The following is a 13,508-nucleotide window of genomic DNA, read 5'->3' as shown; positions in this document are numbered from 1 at the left end:
CTGGTTTTGTAACCTACCTACCAACTGACAACTTTGTGTAATGATTTTGATCGTTCATCTGTTTTTGCTGCCCTCAGTATTCGCCTGAAAAGCTTGAACGCCAACACAGACACGTCCTCTCTGGCTCGGAAGGTGGTGGAGGAATGTCGGCTGATTCACCCATCTAAACTCCGAGAGGTGGAGCAGCTGCTCTTCTATCTGCAAAACCGCAAACACTCAAATGGTACAAGTACTTTAATCTCATTATGAATAACCCTCACATATTCACAGTCCAAAGCATTCCTCATTGTAAAAGTGGAAGTAGTTAATCATCAGAGGACTATTTGTGATGCTGAACGTTGCCTTTCACAGATATCCAAGAGAAGAAACGCATCTCACCTCGAGACTTCACACCTTACGCTGGAGTGGAGGTAGGAACTGAAAAGGAAAGGATGCGTGTATGTGCATACGTTTATAGTACGGACGGGAGCCCTACTATTGACGCAGTACAGTACTGTACAATATGTGTTTATCTGGGGTACAAATACGGTGGTAAAGACATTTGTGTTGAACTGTTTTCTTGTCCTCCAGCTGGACGAGGAGGCGAGCATCAACAGCATCGACGAGTATGTGGAGCTGCTGTATGAGGGCATCCAGGAGAAGATCAGAGGAGCCACACTCATCTTCCAGCTGGCCCATAACCCAGACAACCTGGAGGAACTCATACAAAACGGTACCTTTCCACTTTTTAAGGAATTAGGAATTACTTGAATCATCTTAAAGGGCTGGTTCAGCCAGATTACAAAAAACATTTTCTCATTTTCCTCTAGTTATCTCTCAGTGCAGATAGTTTTGGTTTTATTTCTTCAGGTATATGTCTGTCTCTGCAATTTCTTCCTCTACCTCAGTGCCATGGAGGTGAACGGAATTTAAAAACAGCAACCGTAGCATCTCCTTCCAGAAACAATGTCCGCATTACTCTGGTTAATCCATAGAACACAGAGTAACAGTATTAAATAAAAACCGCAGTTTCAGTGAAAACCAACCTTTTAATATGAATTACATATTAAACACACACACACACACACACACACACACTGTGTGTTTGTGTTTTCATCACGGCTTTGACACTAGAGCACAGCAGGTATCCAACAAGAAACTTGAAGCCAACACCAGTATTTTGTTATTTGATAATGTGCTGATATCGATAAGCCTTTTTCCAAATCACAGTACAAAGTCAAGTTGAAGGAAGGTTAAGCTTTCCAGGCATGTCCATCTCAAAATAAGGAAGTCTTTTTTTTTGAAGAACCTGGTACTTCTCAGTTACTCATTTAACAGTTTTATAAAAGATCTTTGATTTTGTTTCGGTGTGTGCGGTCTTTGTCACAAACACTTGTGGTTAGTTTTTTTTCTCATTACAAGAGGATGAGTGGTGGAAATAGTTTTTTAACATATACCTCTTTTCCTAGCACCTGCTGCACTACTGAACATTAATCACAAAAGTATGAAGTTCTCAAATTCACATTACTAGTTTACATCTCTCTGGTGACTGGTGCTAAGGGCTTGAGGATTGAACCCGAACATCTTTTGCTACCAACTAGAATTTGTCTGTAGTATATCATGAATATGTCAAGTACGGAAAACTGGCATTATGTTTTTGGTGAGATTCGTAGTTGTTTACTTTCTTTGATCACATAGGTCCAGATTAAAGTCAAAATTTAGCCAGTTGTAGAGTTTTATCCAGGCAAAGTTCTTTAATGGCTAAACCCCAGCCCGCAAAGAAGTATATTGTAGTACTTGTATTGTCAGTACTATAACTCTGGTATCATATTGGCAACAGTATCAAGAAGCCACTTAAGGATACCCAGCACTACTGGCATCATGACAGTTTCAGGGTACAGAGAAAACCAAATAAAAAAATGTCACACGATAATGTGACTAAGATATAAATCAATGCATAAATTCAGATTTAAAACGGTGACGAGTGAAGGTCCAGAGGGATCGATTCGTCACAAACTTGGTCATCTGCCCTTCTGCCCCCGTCATCTGTGGGTGAGGCTCCGCATGGACCATACGCACAGACAAACACGTGTAAACATGTTCACACCTTATCTGTGCAGACACCCAGTGTAGTATAAACAAAACTGCTTGTGCGTCCGCTGTTCACGTCCATTTTTTGGAATATATCTGTAATATATTTGTATATATTATGTTTTTAACCTACTGATTATTCAGAATTTGACCTCAGCGGATGGAGTTTACGCAGATGTAGAGCTGCAGCATCCATCAATTAATCAGTCAATCGACAGATTCCATTACATTTTTCAAGCAACACTTCCAAACAATTGTTGGTTCCAACTTGTTTAATGTGAATATTCAGCTGTTTTTCTTTGTCTTGCAGTAAATTGAATATATTTTGGTTTTGGATTTGTTTGTTGGATAAAACAAGACATTTGATAAAAATATCTCGGGCTCTAGGACACTCTGATTGATATTTATCACAGCTTTCGTATGTTTCATCGACCAAACAATCAATCGATTAAATTTATGAAATGGTTGTTACATGAATTGATCAGAAGAATAATCATTAGTTGTAGCCCCGCTGAGGTGATCATATATGGGGAGTAGATTGTAACCCTTCTCTGCTCAGAAATGATCTTTGGTGTCAGATGTAAATGGCCTCCTTGGTCCCTCTCTGGCCAGCCGCTGGCTCCTGGTACTGTTATCATAGTCCAACTGAGCAAAATATCAACAGCTCAACAAACTCCGTCTGCTGAGACAGACTTTGAGACGGGAGCTCCCTTAAAAAAACAAAAACAAACAAAAGCCCCCTTTTAAAAGCTAGTAAGTGGACCTAGAGTCATTGTCAAGGTAGAGAATGAACCCTCATCCTAAATTATTTGGAATGCTTTAATTAATCTGGAAACCCAATTATCATTTAAGTTTAAAAGTTTAAACCTCAATGTTATTGCAACCGCTCAACTTAGTATTGTATTTGGACAAAATGTGGTTGGACTGCTTAAGGATTGCCTCAGTGTAGAATCTGCTGACTTTCATCAGCCCGTCCACTCTGCTCCTCTTTGACTGAAAAGAAAACAAGGCTCAGCTCCAGTTGTGCTCCCTTCCGTGACAACCGGCCTATTTCTTCAGCAACAGCATGGAGCCATCATCCTCTGCAGCTTACATGAGACTGCACTGCTTCATTTGTATCCGTCAGAGAGCATCGTCAGCTCACTCTGTCTGTCGCACCGCATCAACCGGTCCAGTGTTGATAAGAGCCGAGTGTTCGTGTGAACCGAGAGGCCTGGGTTCAGCGTGGAAAGAGGAGACGAAGCCTGGGACACACGTCGTTACGCTGAGAAGCACCCATAGCTCATCGCATTCCCCCACGCTTCTTTAAATTAACCCCCGGCCGCGCTGCTCTCTGCTCAGTCTGACCCTGATTGACTTTCACACACAGCCACTCTCCCCTTAGTTTTTCTTTCTCATCTCTAGCCCTTCGTTTCTGCCTCGTCTCCTTTCTTCCCGACCTTTCCTTTACACATCTATGTGTGCGTTTGTACATGCATCTTGTGTGTCTTTGTTGATTTGTGTTTGTGTGTCTGTGGTCAGAGACGGCCCTCGGAGCCCTGGCGCGAGTCCTGAGGGAGGACTGGAAGCAGAGTGTGGACCTGGCAACAACCATCATCTACATCTTCTTCTGCTTTTCCGGGTAAACAATCAAACTCTGAGTTCAAACATATGCAGAGGGCCACAAGTATTTTGTCTCTGTGTTCCAAAGTTTCATTTTCTTATGGTTTTACATCAGTGTGGTTTTAAATATGATTTGACTATAGATTTAGTGCAGGGCTGCATTGATTTTAGCTACATGTACCTAATAAACTGGCAGCTGAGTGCATTTTAAAGGGAAAGTCATTTCAGATCCATGGGCAGTAATCTGTATAGCCTGGCTCACAATCAGCGTTCCAGTCCATCCCAAAGGTGCTGGAGTGGGCGGAGGTCAGGGCTCTGTGCAGACCTGTCAAGTTCTTCCACACCAAACTGGGAAAAGCTCTTTATTGAGCTGAAACAGGAGAGGGGCAAATACAAGCTGTTGACATAAATTTCGAAGGCACTATCTTGAACACTGCTGCCTTGATAATCAGTGTGACTTGTAGCGTTGAGATTTTCCTTTATTGGAACTAGGAGCAAAAAACAGACCTGGACCAAAAGCGCACAACAAGTATGTCCACATACTTTTTCAATGTAGTGTACATTCTTTTGCATTCTGCATGACCAAATCCTTGTATGCAGTATTTCTAAATTAAAGTTTTAACCGCACTGGCCCTTACACTCAGTTGCCTTTGCTCTCTTCTCTATCCACTGCTTTCCCTCTGTCTCACAGTAGTCCTCCACCTTTGGCAGCTTACTTAGCACTGAAGTTTCACTCTCTGACCAGGGGTTTGCTAAAAACACTAAAATTAGCCCTCACTAGAATAATACATAAAAGTCTGTCAGAGCTGATTTAGGCTGCGAGGAGATGTGTACGCATGAAAACTGATCGTCATTCTTGGCTCGTCTCCATCTCCATGTTATGCTGTTTGGATTGTGAAATGATTCAAGTTGGACTGATTATAAGTTGGATCAGGACATACTGTTTGACTGAACGTGTTTTGACTTTGACAGTTTACTTTGTAAACTATTTCAGGGGTGACGGATTGGGTCATTTTAATGACAGCTCCCACCTGAAATCCCAAATATGATTTCGGTTTTGAAAATCCACCGTCGGATAAATGGGAGTCTTTTTCTCTCTCCCTCCTGATTTTCTCCTCTAGTTTCTCCCAGTTCCACGGCCTGGTCACACATTTCAAGATTGGGGCCCTGTGTATGAACATCATCGAGCATGAGCTGAAGAGGTGTGACCTCTGGCAAGAGGAGCTGCAGAAGAAGAGGAAGGCCTATATCCTTTCATGAATCAAACTGAAGCACTTCTGCTGTGAAAGCTGTTTTTTTGTTTTGCTAAATAAGATAGATGATGATCGTCTGTTTAGGTATTTTATTAATTTATATCTGGGAATTGAGAAAGTCAGATTGGTGGCAGTTTTCGAGGTATTAGAGGACAAATCCTGGGGTTATTACTGTGACACACTATCCTGCGTTTTATGGTAAAATTTGAGTTCCTTGACCGGTTTCACATGAAGAATTCTCTGACAACCAGAATCTGAAGAAAGAACATGAGAAGTCTTTAAGAAAGTACCAGAGCCTTCTGTTCAAGCAGGAGCAGCTTCTCAGAGGTACAGTGAACTTCTTTTCAGGATCTAGATATTATTCTAGTCCAGCAAATGAAAGACCTGATCACTTTAATTACTTCATCACATTGATTTAACAGTCATTAAAATATCTGAAAGCGGTTCTGCGGTTCCACAATAGGTTGATATAGGCAGAGATGCTCTGTTAAAGGGAGGGAGATTACATTGTAAAGAGTGTAGCAAACTCCCCGATGGTTATATTGGCTCATGGTATATATTGTCACCCACCCCTACCACCATGGCACTTATGCTGCAAAAGTCAAGCAAAATGTCAGTTTGTGAGCAACAATAAAGCCGAGAGCCTTCGTGTCAGTGCCCGGGCCTGTTTCTTGCCATCAGCAGTATAAACAGCGTGTTTTTTAATCAAAGTTTTTTCGTTGTGGGGTCAGCATGATCTGTTTTTAAGGCTAAGGCTGGCAGTGTACTCTACACTTAATTGAATCTGGCGTGCTCTCGGACTGCTGTTGAATAAGGTACTATGAGCAGACACTAGTATACTCACTGCGACTCCATGTCCGTTTGTTTAACCTATTCAGCCCTGCTGCCCCGCCACCGGGGCAATCAGACAAACTTAAAATAAAGGCCTAGTGGAGATTTCATAGTCTCCAGAGCTATCAGACAAGTTTGGGTGAATTTTGAGGAAGTGTGAGCAAAGTTATACAGGAGTGTTTCATATGGCTGTTATTATACTAAACATTGAATCTAGTTCTAAAAATAAGCGCTTTATAACAAAAACAGTTGAACACAAAATATCAAAGTCAAAGGGAACAAGAACAGGAGAAAAAGAAAAACTACGGCTAAATTACTGAACAAGAAACACTGAATTCCGTTTAGTGAGCTGCTCCTGTTCTGTCTGCCATCTTTGACCCCGCAGTTGCTCTGTGTCTGCTACTGAACCTGGCTGAAGACACCCGCACAGAGCTGAAGATGAGGAACAAAAACATCGTCCACATGCTGGTGAAGATCCTGGACCGGGAGGACGAGGAGCTGCTGCTGGTGGTGGTCTCCTTCCTCAAGAAGCTCTCCATCTTCCTGGAGAACAAGAATGACATGGTGAGAGAGGGAGGGGTGGAGGGAAAGAACTGATGATGAAACGGAGGGGAAGAGGAGAAGGAGCTGTCTGGGGGCTCGATATACTGTTTTGTCTGTAAACATTCATACATACTGTTCACTCTTTACTAAAAACACTCAGCGCCTCCTTGATTTCTCTTCTCCCCTTCCCTTCTTTGCATCTTAAGCAAGGAGAACTAAGAGCGCTGATATATAGAGTGAAATGAGCACGTCCTCAGATATTAATGCTGTGTGTGTGCAAGATGCAGTTAAGCCCATGTAGAGTGGGAGCAGTACTTCTATCAGGATGTGAGGTTAGGTCAGCAGGCTCTGACCAAACCACGACAACAAAGAGGGAAAGTTTTGAAAGGACACTATCAGGGTTTCTGGCTGTCGGCACTTTTTCCACTGGACCATTCAGGATATAATAAGCTCTTCAACGGTCATCAATATGTTTTCATTGTGCAAAATCAGAAGTTACGGTGGAGATGATTTGGCCCTGATAGTTAAACGTGTGATTGTGCCCATGGTGTCACAATCACACGTTTAGATATCACATTTGGGAGGAATGTTGGTGTCCACATAGTTTTGGCAGTGTAGGATCTCTTGTTACTGCTAACATGTCCTCACTGTCACTCTTTTTTTGCTTTTTAATATTTGTTAACATGAAAATTACATTTTGTTTTGCTCTTTTGTTCTCTGTGAAGAAAAGCATTCAGGATTTTTGTGGATTCTTAATTTTAAACAGGCTAATTATTACTCAGTTCTGACTCACAAAGGATTTGCTCATGTTCCTCTGATTCAATGTAATTAAATACAAAACATATAATCATGGATGTGTTTAGCAAAATCTCACTTCTCATGAAATTATAAGTGAAACTACTCTTACATCAACAAATTTTTGATCTAACTTGCTTTGATCAACAGCTCTTGTTAGAAATTCCTGGTGTGTCTGTATATTATTGGATTTTTTAAAATCAAGGTTTCTACCAATAGAATCAATCACCTAATTAGACCATCTTAACGACTATAATTAAGTTGTTCTTCAAGAAACAACATTGTTTTCTGATATTTAAGATGAAGTTGTCAAATTCAGAGTAAGCAAGCTTTCTTTATTTGTTCTGTAAAACACTCCCAAGGTCATTCCGACAAATAGCCGTTACTCTGTAGAAATGCCAGTTGAAACCACACTTATCAAATTTCAATTGAAAAAGTGCTTAGAGGGTCCACTTTTGGCCACGTGTCCCACAGCGCTCGTACAGGAACCTCACCGCTCCGACTTTCCCTAATCCCTCCCCACCTGGTTCCAATCTCCCTCAGTTTGTGGGTCTTTATCAAAGCCAGACCCTGTTAGGAACTGGTTTTATCTCCTTGTTTCCCCTTCAGTGTATCTTTGATTCAGATTAAAGAACCCTTCAGGGGGTTTAGGCCAACTCAAGCATGTGTCCAGCAGGAAAATAGTGGTTTCAACACTTTGACCCAGTTGAGCATATCAGTTTACATGAGGGAAAAGGCTTTTCCATTTAAGGACATGGATGTTTAATTGATTTATATAAAAAAAAAAAAAAAAAAAAAGACTGATCACATAACGATACAGTATGTCATCTAGTTTTATTTACTCAGCAACAATGTTGTGACTTTCTCCTAATCAGATAAGACTTCAACACAGATTTTTTTTTTTTCTTGCTGCTGCTGTCACTAATGGAAGGAGAATGTCAGTGGTAATTGACGCAGGCTGCAGTTGATTACGCTGCTCGAGGTCTGGTTTGTGATGGTGTGACTGGAGCTGGTTTTGTGCACAGTAGCAGTGAGTGCGTTTTAACTGGGAGCAGGTTGCGTCACCATGATGTCGGGCTGCGGGGAGACCACAGGAGAGGGAAACAGACATGTTAACAAGCAGCACTGGACTGACTGGCACTGCTGTGTCGCTCTGACAGTGGCGGTAACAGCTTGTGGATGGAGTCTAAGCACTTCCACACCACTCACACTCTCACACATCAGTGACACAGAGTCCCTAAAGAGAGAGTCAGCAGTCATCTGATAGTGTCACCGGCTCAACACCTCCACCTTCCTGCAGGTCATGTGAACCTTCTCCGAGCTGGATGCTAGGCCTCAAAAAATGACCATTTGTTGTCATGGTTGAGACAAAAATTTAGAAAATTTAGTTTTGTCATTTCTCCATAGAGTCAACATTGCAGAGCTGCATAGTTGCTGCCAGATAATTTAATCAACTTGAAAGGATAATCGTTGGATTCATTAGGGTTTTATTGAGTAGCTCGATAATGATTTAATCTAAACATTTCTGAATTTCAAGGCAAATTAGAGTCACAATACAACTTTTTTGTAGTACATTCATTTTTTAAATATGACTGATCATAAATCTGTCTTTTGGCCATTCCACTAATTCCATAAAATAAGAATGGAAACATTTTGGCCTCTTAATAGGTCCACCAGAAATTAATTTGTGAAAATTTCGTGAAATTAATGGGTTTTTTTTTTTTTTTTTTTTCCAGCTAAAGCGTAAAAGGCAGCAATGTATCTATATATCATATGACTTGGTTGCATGACAGTGGCGTGTCTGTGCCTGTTCTTTCTCTTGTTTTTCTGTCTGCGTAGACAGAACTTGTTCATATATACTGCAGCCAGTCAAATCATCATTTTCGTTTTAAACTGAAAGGAACATTTCTGATGCGCTTCTTATGTGTTGTTTTTCCCTTTAAGAATAAATTTCAATAAAGTCACTTTCACAATGATTTTTTTTTTTTTTTCAAATATATTTTCTGCATTTTTAGGCCTTTTATTAGAGATGACAATAGAGACATGAGATGAGGAAATGAGAGGAGAGAGATGGTAAATGACAAAATGGGAAATGCAACAATAACCAACAACGTTGCGGTTCGTTGTCGCTGTCTCCACCCCTAAGCCACGTGGTCACCGCCGACCTTTGACTGCATAAACACAGATAACTTGTGGGATTTCAGTTGGACTGGAGTTTTGGCAAAATATGTGCAAAAAAACCAAAATCAGGTGTCTCCACAAAAGAAAAATGAGCATTGTGATTTAGTAACTTATGTCACATTTGAGAGCTGGCTCCTTTTGTTAAATTAAAAAAGGGTTTTGTGGAAAAACCTGTTTATACTCTTAGGTAAGAAAAAAAATTGGGATCTGTACTGATGAGTGTCAGTATAGAAAAATGTCAAACAATCCCCAGTCCTACATGTAGTTTTATCTGTGACTGCAGTGAAATTATTAGGCCATCTGTGTTGCCCGCAGGCAGAGACCTTCGCTGTTGAGAAGTTGGCCCGGCTGGTTTCCTGCGAGCACGAGGAGCTCCTGAGCACCACCTTACGCCTCCTGCTCAACCTCTCCTTCGACACGTCGCTGCGCAGCCAGATGGTCCAGGCCAGACTCATTCCCAAACTCTCCTCACTTCTCGGTAATCAGTCACTGCTTGCTAATGATTGTGTGTTAGTGTTCCTGACTGTTTGTGTTTGTTCTGTGTTTATTCCTTCAGATGTGTTTACACTGATTCGTAGCCTGTGTATCTATGTGTTTATGACTGGGGTCTCACTATATGCATTCGCTTCTGTATCAGGGGAACCATTATCTCAGGTTTTCACTGACAGAAATAGACGCAAGTTATGAGAAACACTCAGCCTCTAATTTGATATTACTGAGGCGTATGTGCAGGTGCAGCTCTTACGGAACGTCCAGACCTAAAACCGCCCCTGGTGACCATTAGGAAAGTGACCTCCTGAAGGTTCCAGAGCATGCGATTGGCACGTTGTCCCATCCGCGGGGTCGTGTGACACGGTCAGAAGCATCTCTGACGGGCCTTTTGAAGCCTCTCAGAGGGAGGCTCGGGTAACGGCGCATAATTAATATAATATATTTGTTAGAATAACATGCCAGAGCCTCTGCACAAATGTTGTTTTTCTAAGAGAAGGGCGGAGAGGCGGGGGGGTCTTCAGAGATTTAGGAAGGGCTGTTTTTTTGGGAAGTAGCGAGTGGGGGTTGCTCATTCGGGAAGAAAGGCACACACATCATATGAGTTAACACTGAAATATCACGCCTGCTCAAGGTTCTGACACTGTGGAGTTTGCCTGTATTTGTGTATTTGTGCGTGTGTGTAATTCGCTCTGTATATGAGCCGAGGTGTCATTAATCATCTGCTCTCACTGCCAACTGTCCTCCTTTCAACTGACACACTCTGCATGAGGACTCCGGTCTTATCTCTAAAGAGAGAAGACAGGGAGGAGGCGGGTCTGTCAGCCTCCACCATCCAGACCTGACCCGAGGTCACGACCCCTAATGATAAGATGAAAGTGGAGAGGGAGTCATCACTTGTCATCATCACCTCCCACTCGAACCATCCCACCTCCACCTGAACTCAGCAGAATGGAGAGGATTCCTCCTCGTCAGCTGCATCTCCATTTCTTTCATTTCTGTTCTGCAGCTGGTGTAAAAATACTTTGTCAATTAGTTGGTCGACAGACCTTAATTAGCAATTTTGAAAAATCAGTTCATTGTTCATTAAGATTCATTTTAAGTTTTATTTATCAAGCAAAAAAGAGAAACACTGTGGTTCCAATGTGAGCGTTTGCTGCTTCTCTCTGTTTTCTTGATTTCTTAAGACGTGCTGTCTGAACATGTCAGAAGACAGAGCCCCCCCCCCCTTATTAACTCATCTACTTAAAACGTATATATGACAGGGTGAACTTTACGCATGGACCTTAAACAATGTGTGCTCCCGTGTGTCCAATAGTAAGTAATTCTGTCCGTTGGGCACAAGTTGTAAACAGTTCAACCAGTGTTTCAATCTGAGAAAAGTTTCAACAACAACCATAACAGAAATATTTAACCTCTCTATTCCCTTCAGTCATCCTGGGAACTTATCAGATCCAGCTCTGGGATTCACGCTGTGGATTACCACTATTATAAAGTAAACAGTTCATTGATTAGTTGAAAAGGCCTGGCCTGCTAGAGCTGAAACTATTAGTCGATATGACTATGGGCAGAATTCATTTGGATAGCTTATTAATTGTTTAAATTATTAAACAAGCAAAAACGCCAAACATTCTGTAGTTTCAGCTTCTCCAGTGTGAGGCTGGGGATTGTTGCTCGTACAAAACAAATAATGCGATGACGTCACCATGTCACCATCTGGGAAATTGTAATGAGCTTTTTCCACTATTTTTGGACATTTTATAAACTATATACATGTATTAATGAAAAAAATCCCTGGCTCACTTAATAATGACAAAAAATCATTAGTTGCAGCCTTATTTCCAGCATTGCCACTCACCCCAAATTTCTGTTCCATGATGCAGCATTTTGTTACATCGCAAAGACAAATTAGGAAACTCGGGTGGGGGAGGGGACCTCTTTAAGAGCATTTTACTCTGTTATGTGGTGTGTGATGTCTCTAAGGACCAAACCCAGCTTGCTTATTTATCTAGAAAATGCAGTAACAATGAAGCAGCACTGTCCACAAACCAAGCCCAGACGCCTCTTAATGTGCGCGGGTGTAATTTTATGAAGGTTAGTCGGTTTTAAATCAGGCTGGGGTGTAATTGGAGTTTCGCTCTCCCACTAACTGCCCCTGAACAGTCTAGTTAATTCTTAACAGCTCCCCCTCACCTTTTTTTTTTCTCTTTGCTGCCCCAACCCTACTCATGTTTTGAACATTTAATGGGATCTCTCTCTTCGCCCATAAAGGATCCTCCATGTTCCTACCAAGCAGAGTGACGGAGTTCAGCAGGTCTGGAGGAGCGTATTGCCTCTGTGTGTGTGTGTGTACGTGTGTGTTTGGTTGTTTCATGTGCATTTGAAGGTACTGGTTGAGGTAAAGGGTTGCTAATGAGAAGCACATGTTCTGGCCAATGAAGGGCCAGAGCAGCGAGCAGCGTAGCTTTAACTTATTAAAGGCAGTAAAACTGATGCTTCCTCCTGTTTTCCCAATTAAAGCTAGAAGCCGTCTCTCCTCGGCCCTCTCTCCCTCCTGTGATACTAGGAGTTCACTGAGCACATCTGGATCTAATAGTCAGCGATAAGGCTCCCTGTACGGCCAGTGACCGAACACGGCTGGGACCAGTTTTAACTGGACAAGGTTGGGACTTTGGAGGCTGGTGGGCATTACAGGAGGTCTGTCAGTGGTTCTGGTCCAGCGAAGAGCTTCTCTCTTAACACTTCTCTTAATGAAAAGTCCCCGGGTCAAACTCTGGTCTGAACTCTATTAATTCTCTCTGGCTGGCTCCTCCTCCAGGCCTCAAGCCCCGGTCAGAGGTCAAACTCATAAAGGTCCTGAGCTCACCGACAGTCTAACACTCTATCCATTCTGTCTTTATCTCCTTCATGCTGCTGCAGAGGCTTGATAAGCTCTCAATACCGCAGTGATAAGGAATGTGCTCATTTTATTGGAGAAACCTTAAAGGGTCAGTTGGCCCCCAGATGAAAAAAAAATGTAATATGTGTGTGTGTGTGTGTGTGTGTGTGTGTGTGCGTGTGCGTGTGCGTGTGTGTATGTATATCTAAATAGAAAATATCTATCTGTATATGTCTCTGAAATGTCTTGCTCCACCACAATACCAGGGATGTGAATGGAATTTAGTTTGATACTCACATCATTTAAAAAAAAAAAAAACAGTAAAAGCTACACTGATAAATATTTTAATGTTTAGATCAGATGTCATGTAAAGAATTATCGCTCAAGTGTTCATTCTCCCTCAGCTCTAGAGACCTGTTTATTCTCTTTTAGCTCCTAATTTGGGTTTTACATCATATTTCCTGTCTGGTTCAGTCTCACTGTTTCCAGCAGCAGTTTTCATCAAACAAGCTCTGAAAAAGCCACTGTCCCCTACCTGCTCAGCAGCAAACAGCAGACAGACACAGTCAGAGAGCAGCTGGTGGACATAGTGGAGCATTTAGCAGCTGAAGAGCCAGATATTTTTCTTAGGAGTTGGTGAGGACCAAACCAGAGCATTGAAGAGAGTGAATACTGGACTTAAATTCATCAGATGAACCAAACACCACTCCGATGGGAAGATCATTTTGCTCTTTGTCTAATAGACCTCTGAATAAGCTTTCTCACACATTTGCCATGACAACTTTGAGGTTTTCAGCTTGTTCTGCTGCTCCCAAGTGCCAAAAAAACAAACAAAAACAGCTTAAATATTCAACATGAATGTGTCT

At 41.8% G+C, this 13,508-nt stretch overlaps 1 protein-coding gene across 1 annotated transcript in view; it reads left to right on the top strand.

Moving 5' to 3' along the window:
* kifap3a (kinesin-associated protein 3a) overlaps window positions 1–13,508 on the top strand; it is a 36,591-nt gene that overhangs the window by 1,477 nt on the left and 21,606 nt on the right. The window contains exons 3-10 of the mRNA XM_040127753.1: window positions 78–223; window positions 352–410; window positions 571–712; window positions 3,592–3,691; window positions 4,794–4,918; window positions 5,154–5,252; window positions 6,142–6,320; window positions 9,591–9,753. Of these exons, the coding sequence (XP_039983687.1) occupies window positions 78–223; window positions 352–410; window positions 571–712; window positions 3,592–3,691; window positions 4,794–4,918; window positions 5,154–5,252; window positions 6,142–6,320; window positions 9,591–9,753 (1,013 nt within the window). The remainder of the gene's footprint in view (window positions 1–77; window positions 224–351; window positions 411–570; window positions 713–3,591; window positions 3,692–4,793; window positions 4,919–5,153; window positions 5,253–6,141; window positions 6,321–9,590; window positions 9,754–13,508) is intronic.

This window comes from Xiphias gladius, chromosome 6 (assembly GCF_016859285.1).
Source record: "Xiphias gladius isolate SHS-SW01 ecotype Sanya breed wild chromosome 6, ASM1685928v1, whole genome shotgun sequence".
Classification (NCBI taxonomy): domain Eukaryota; kingdom Metazoa; phylum Chordata; class Actinopteri; order Istiophoriformes; family Xiphiidae; genus Xiphias; species Xiphias gladius.
This window is presented reverse-complemented; position numbering and strand designations above follow the sequence as displayed.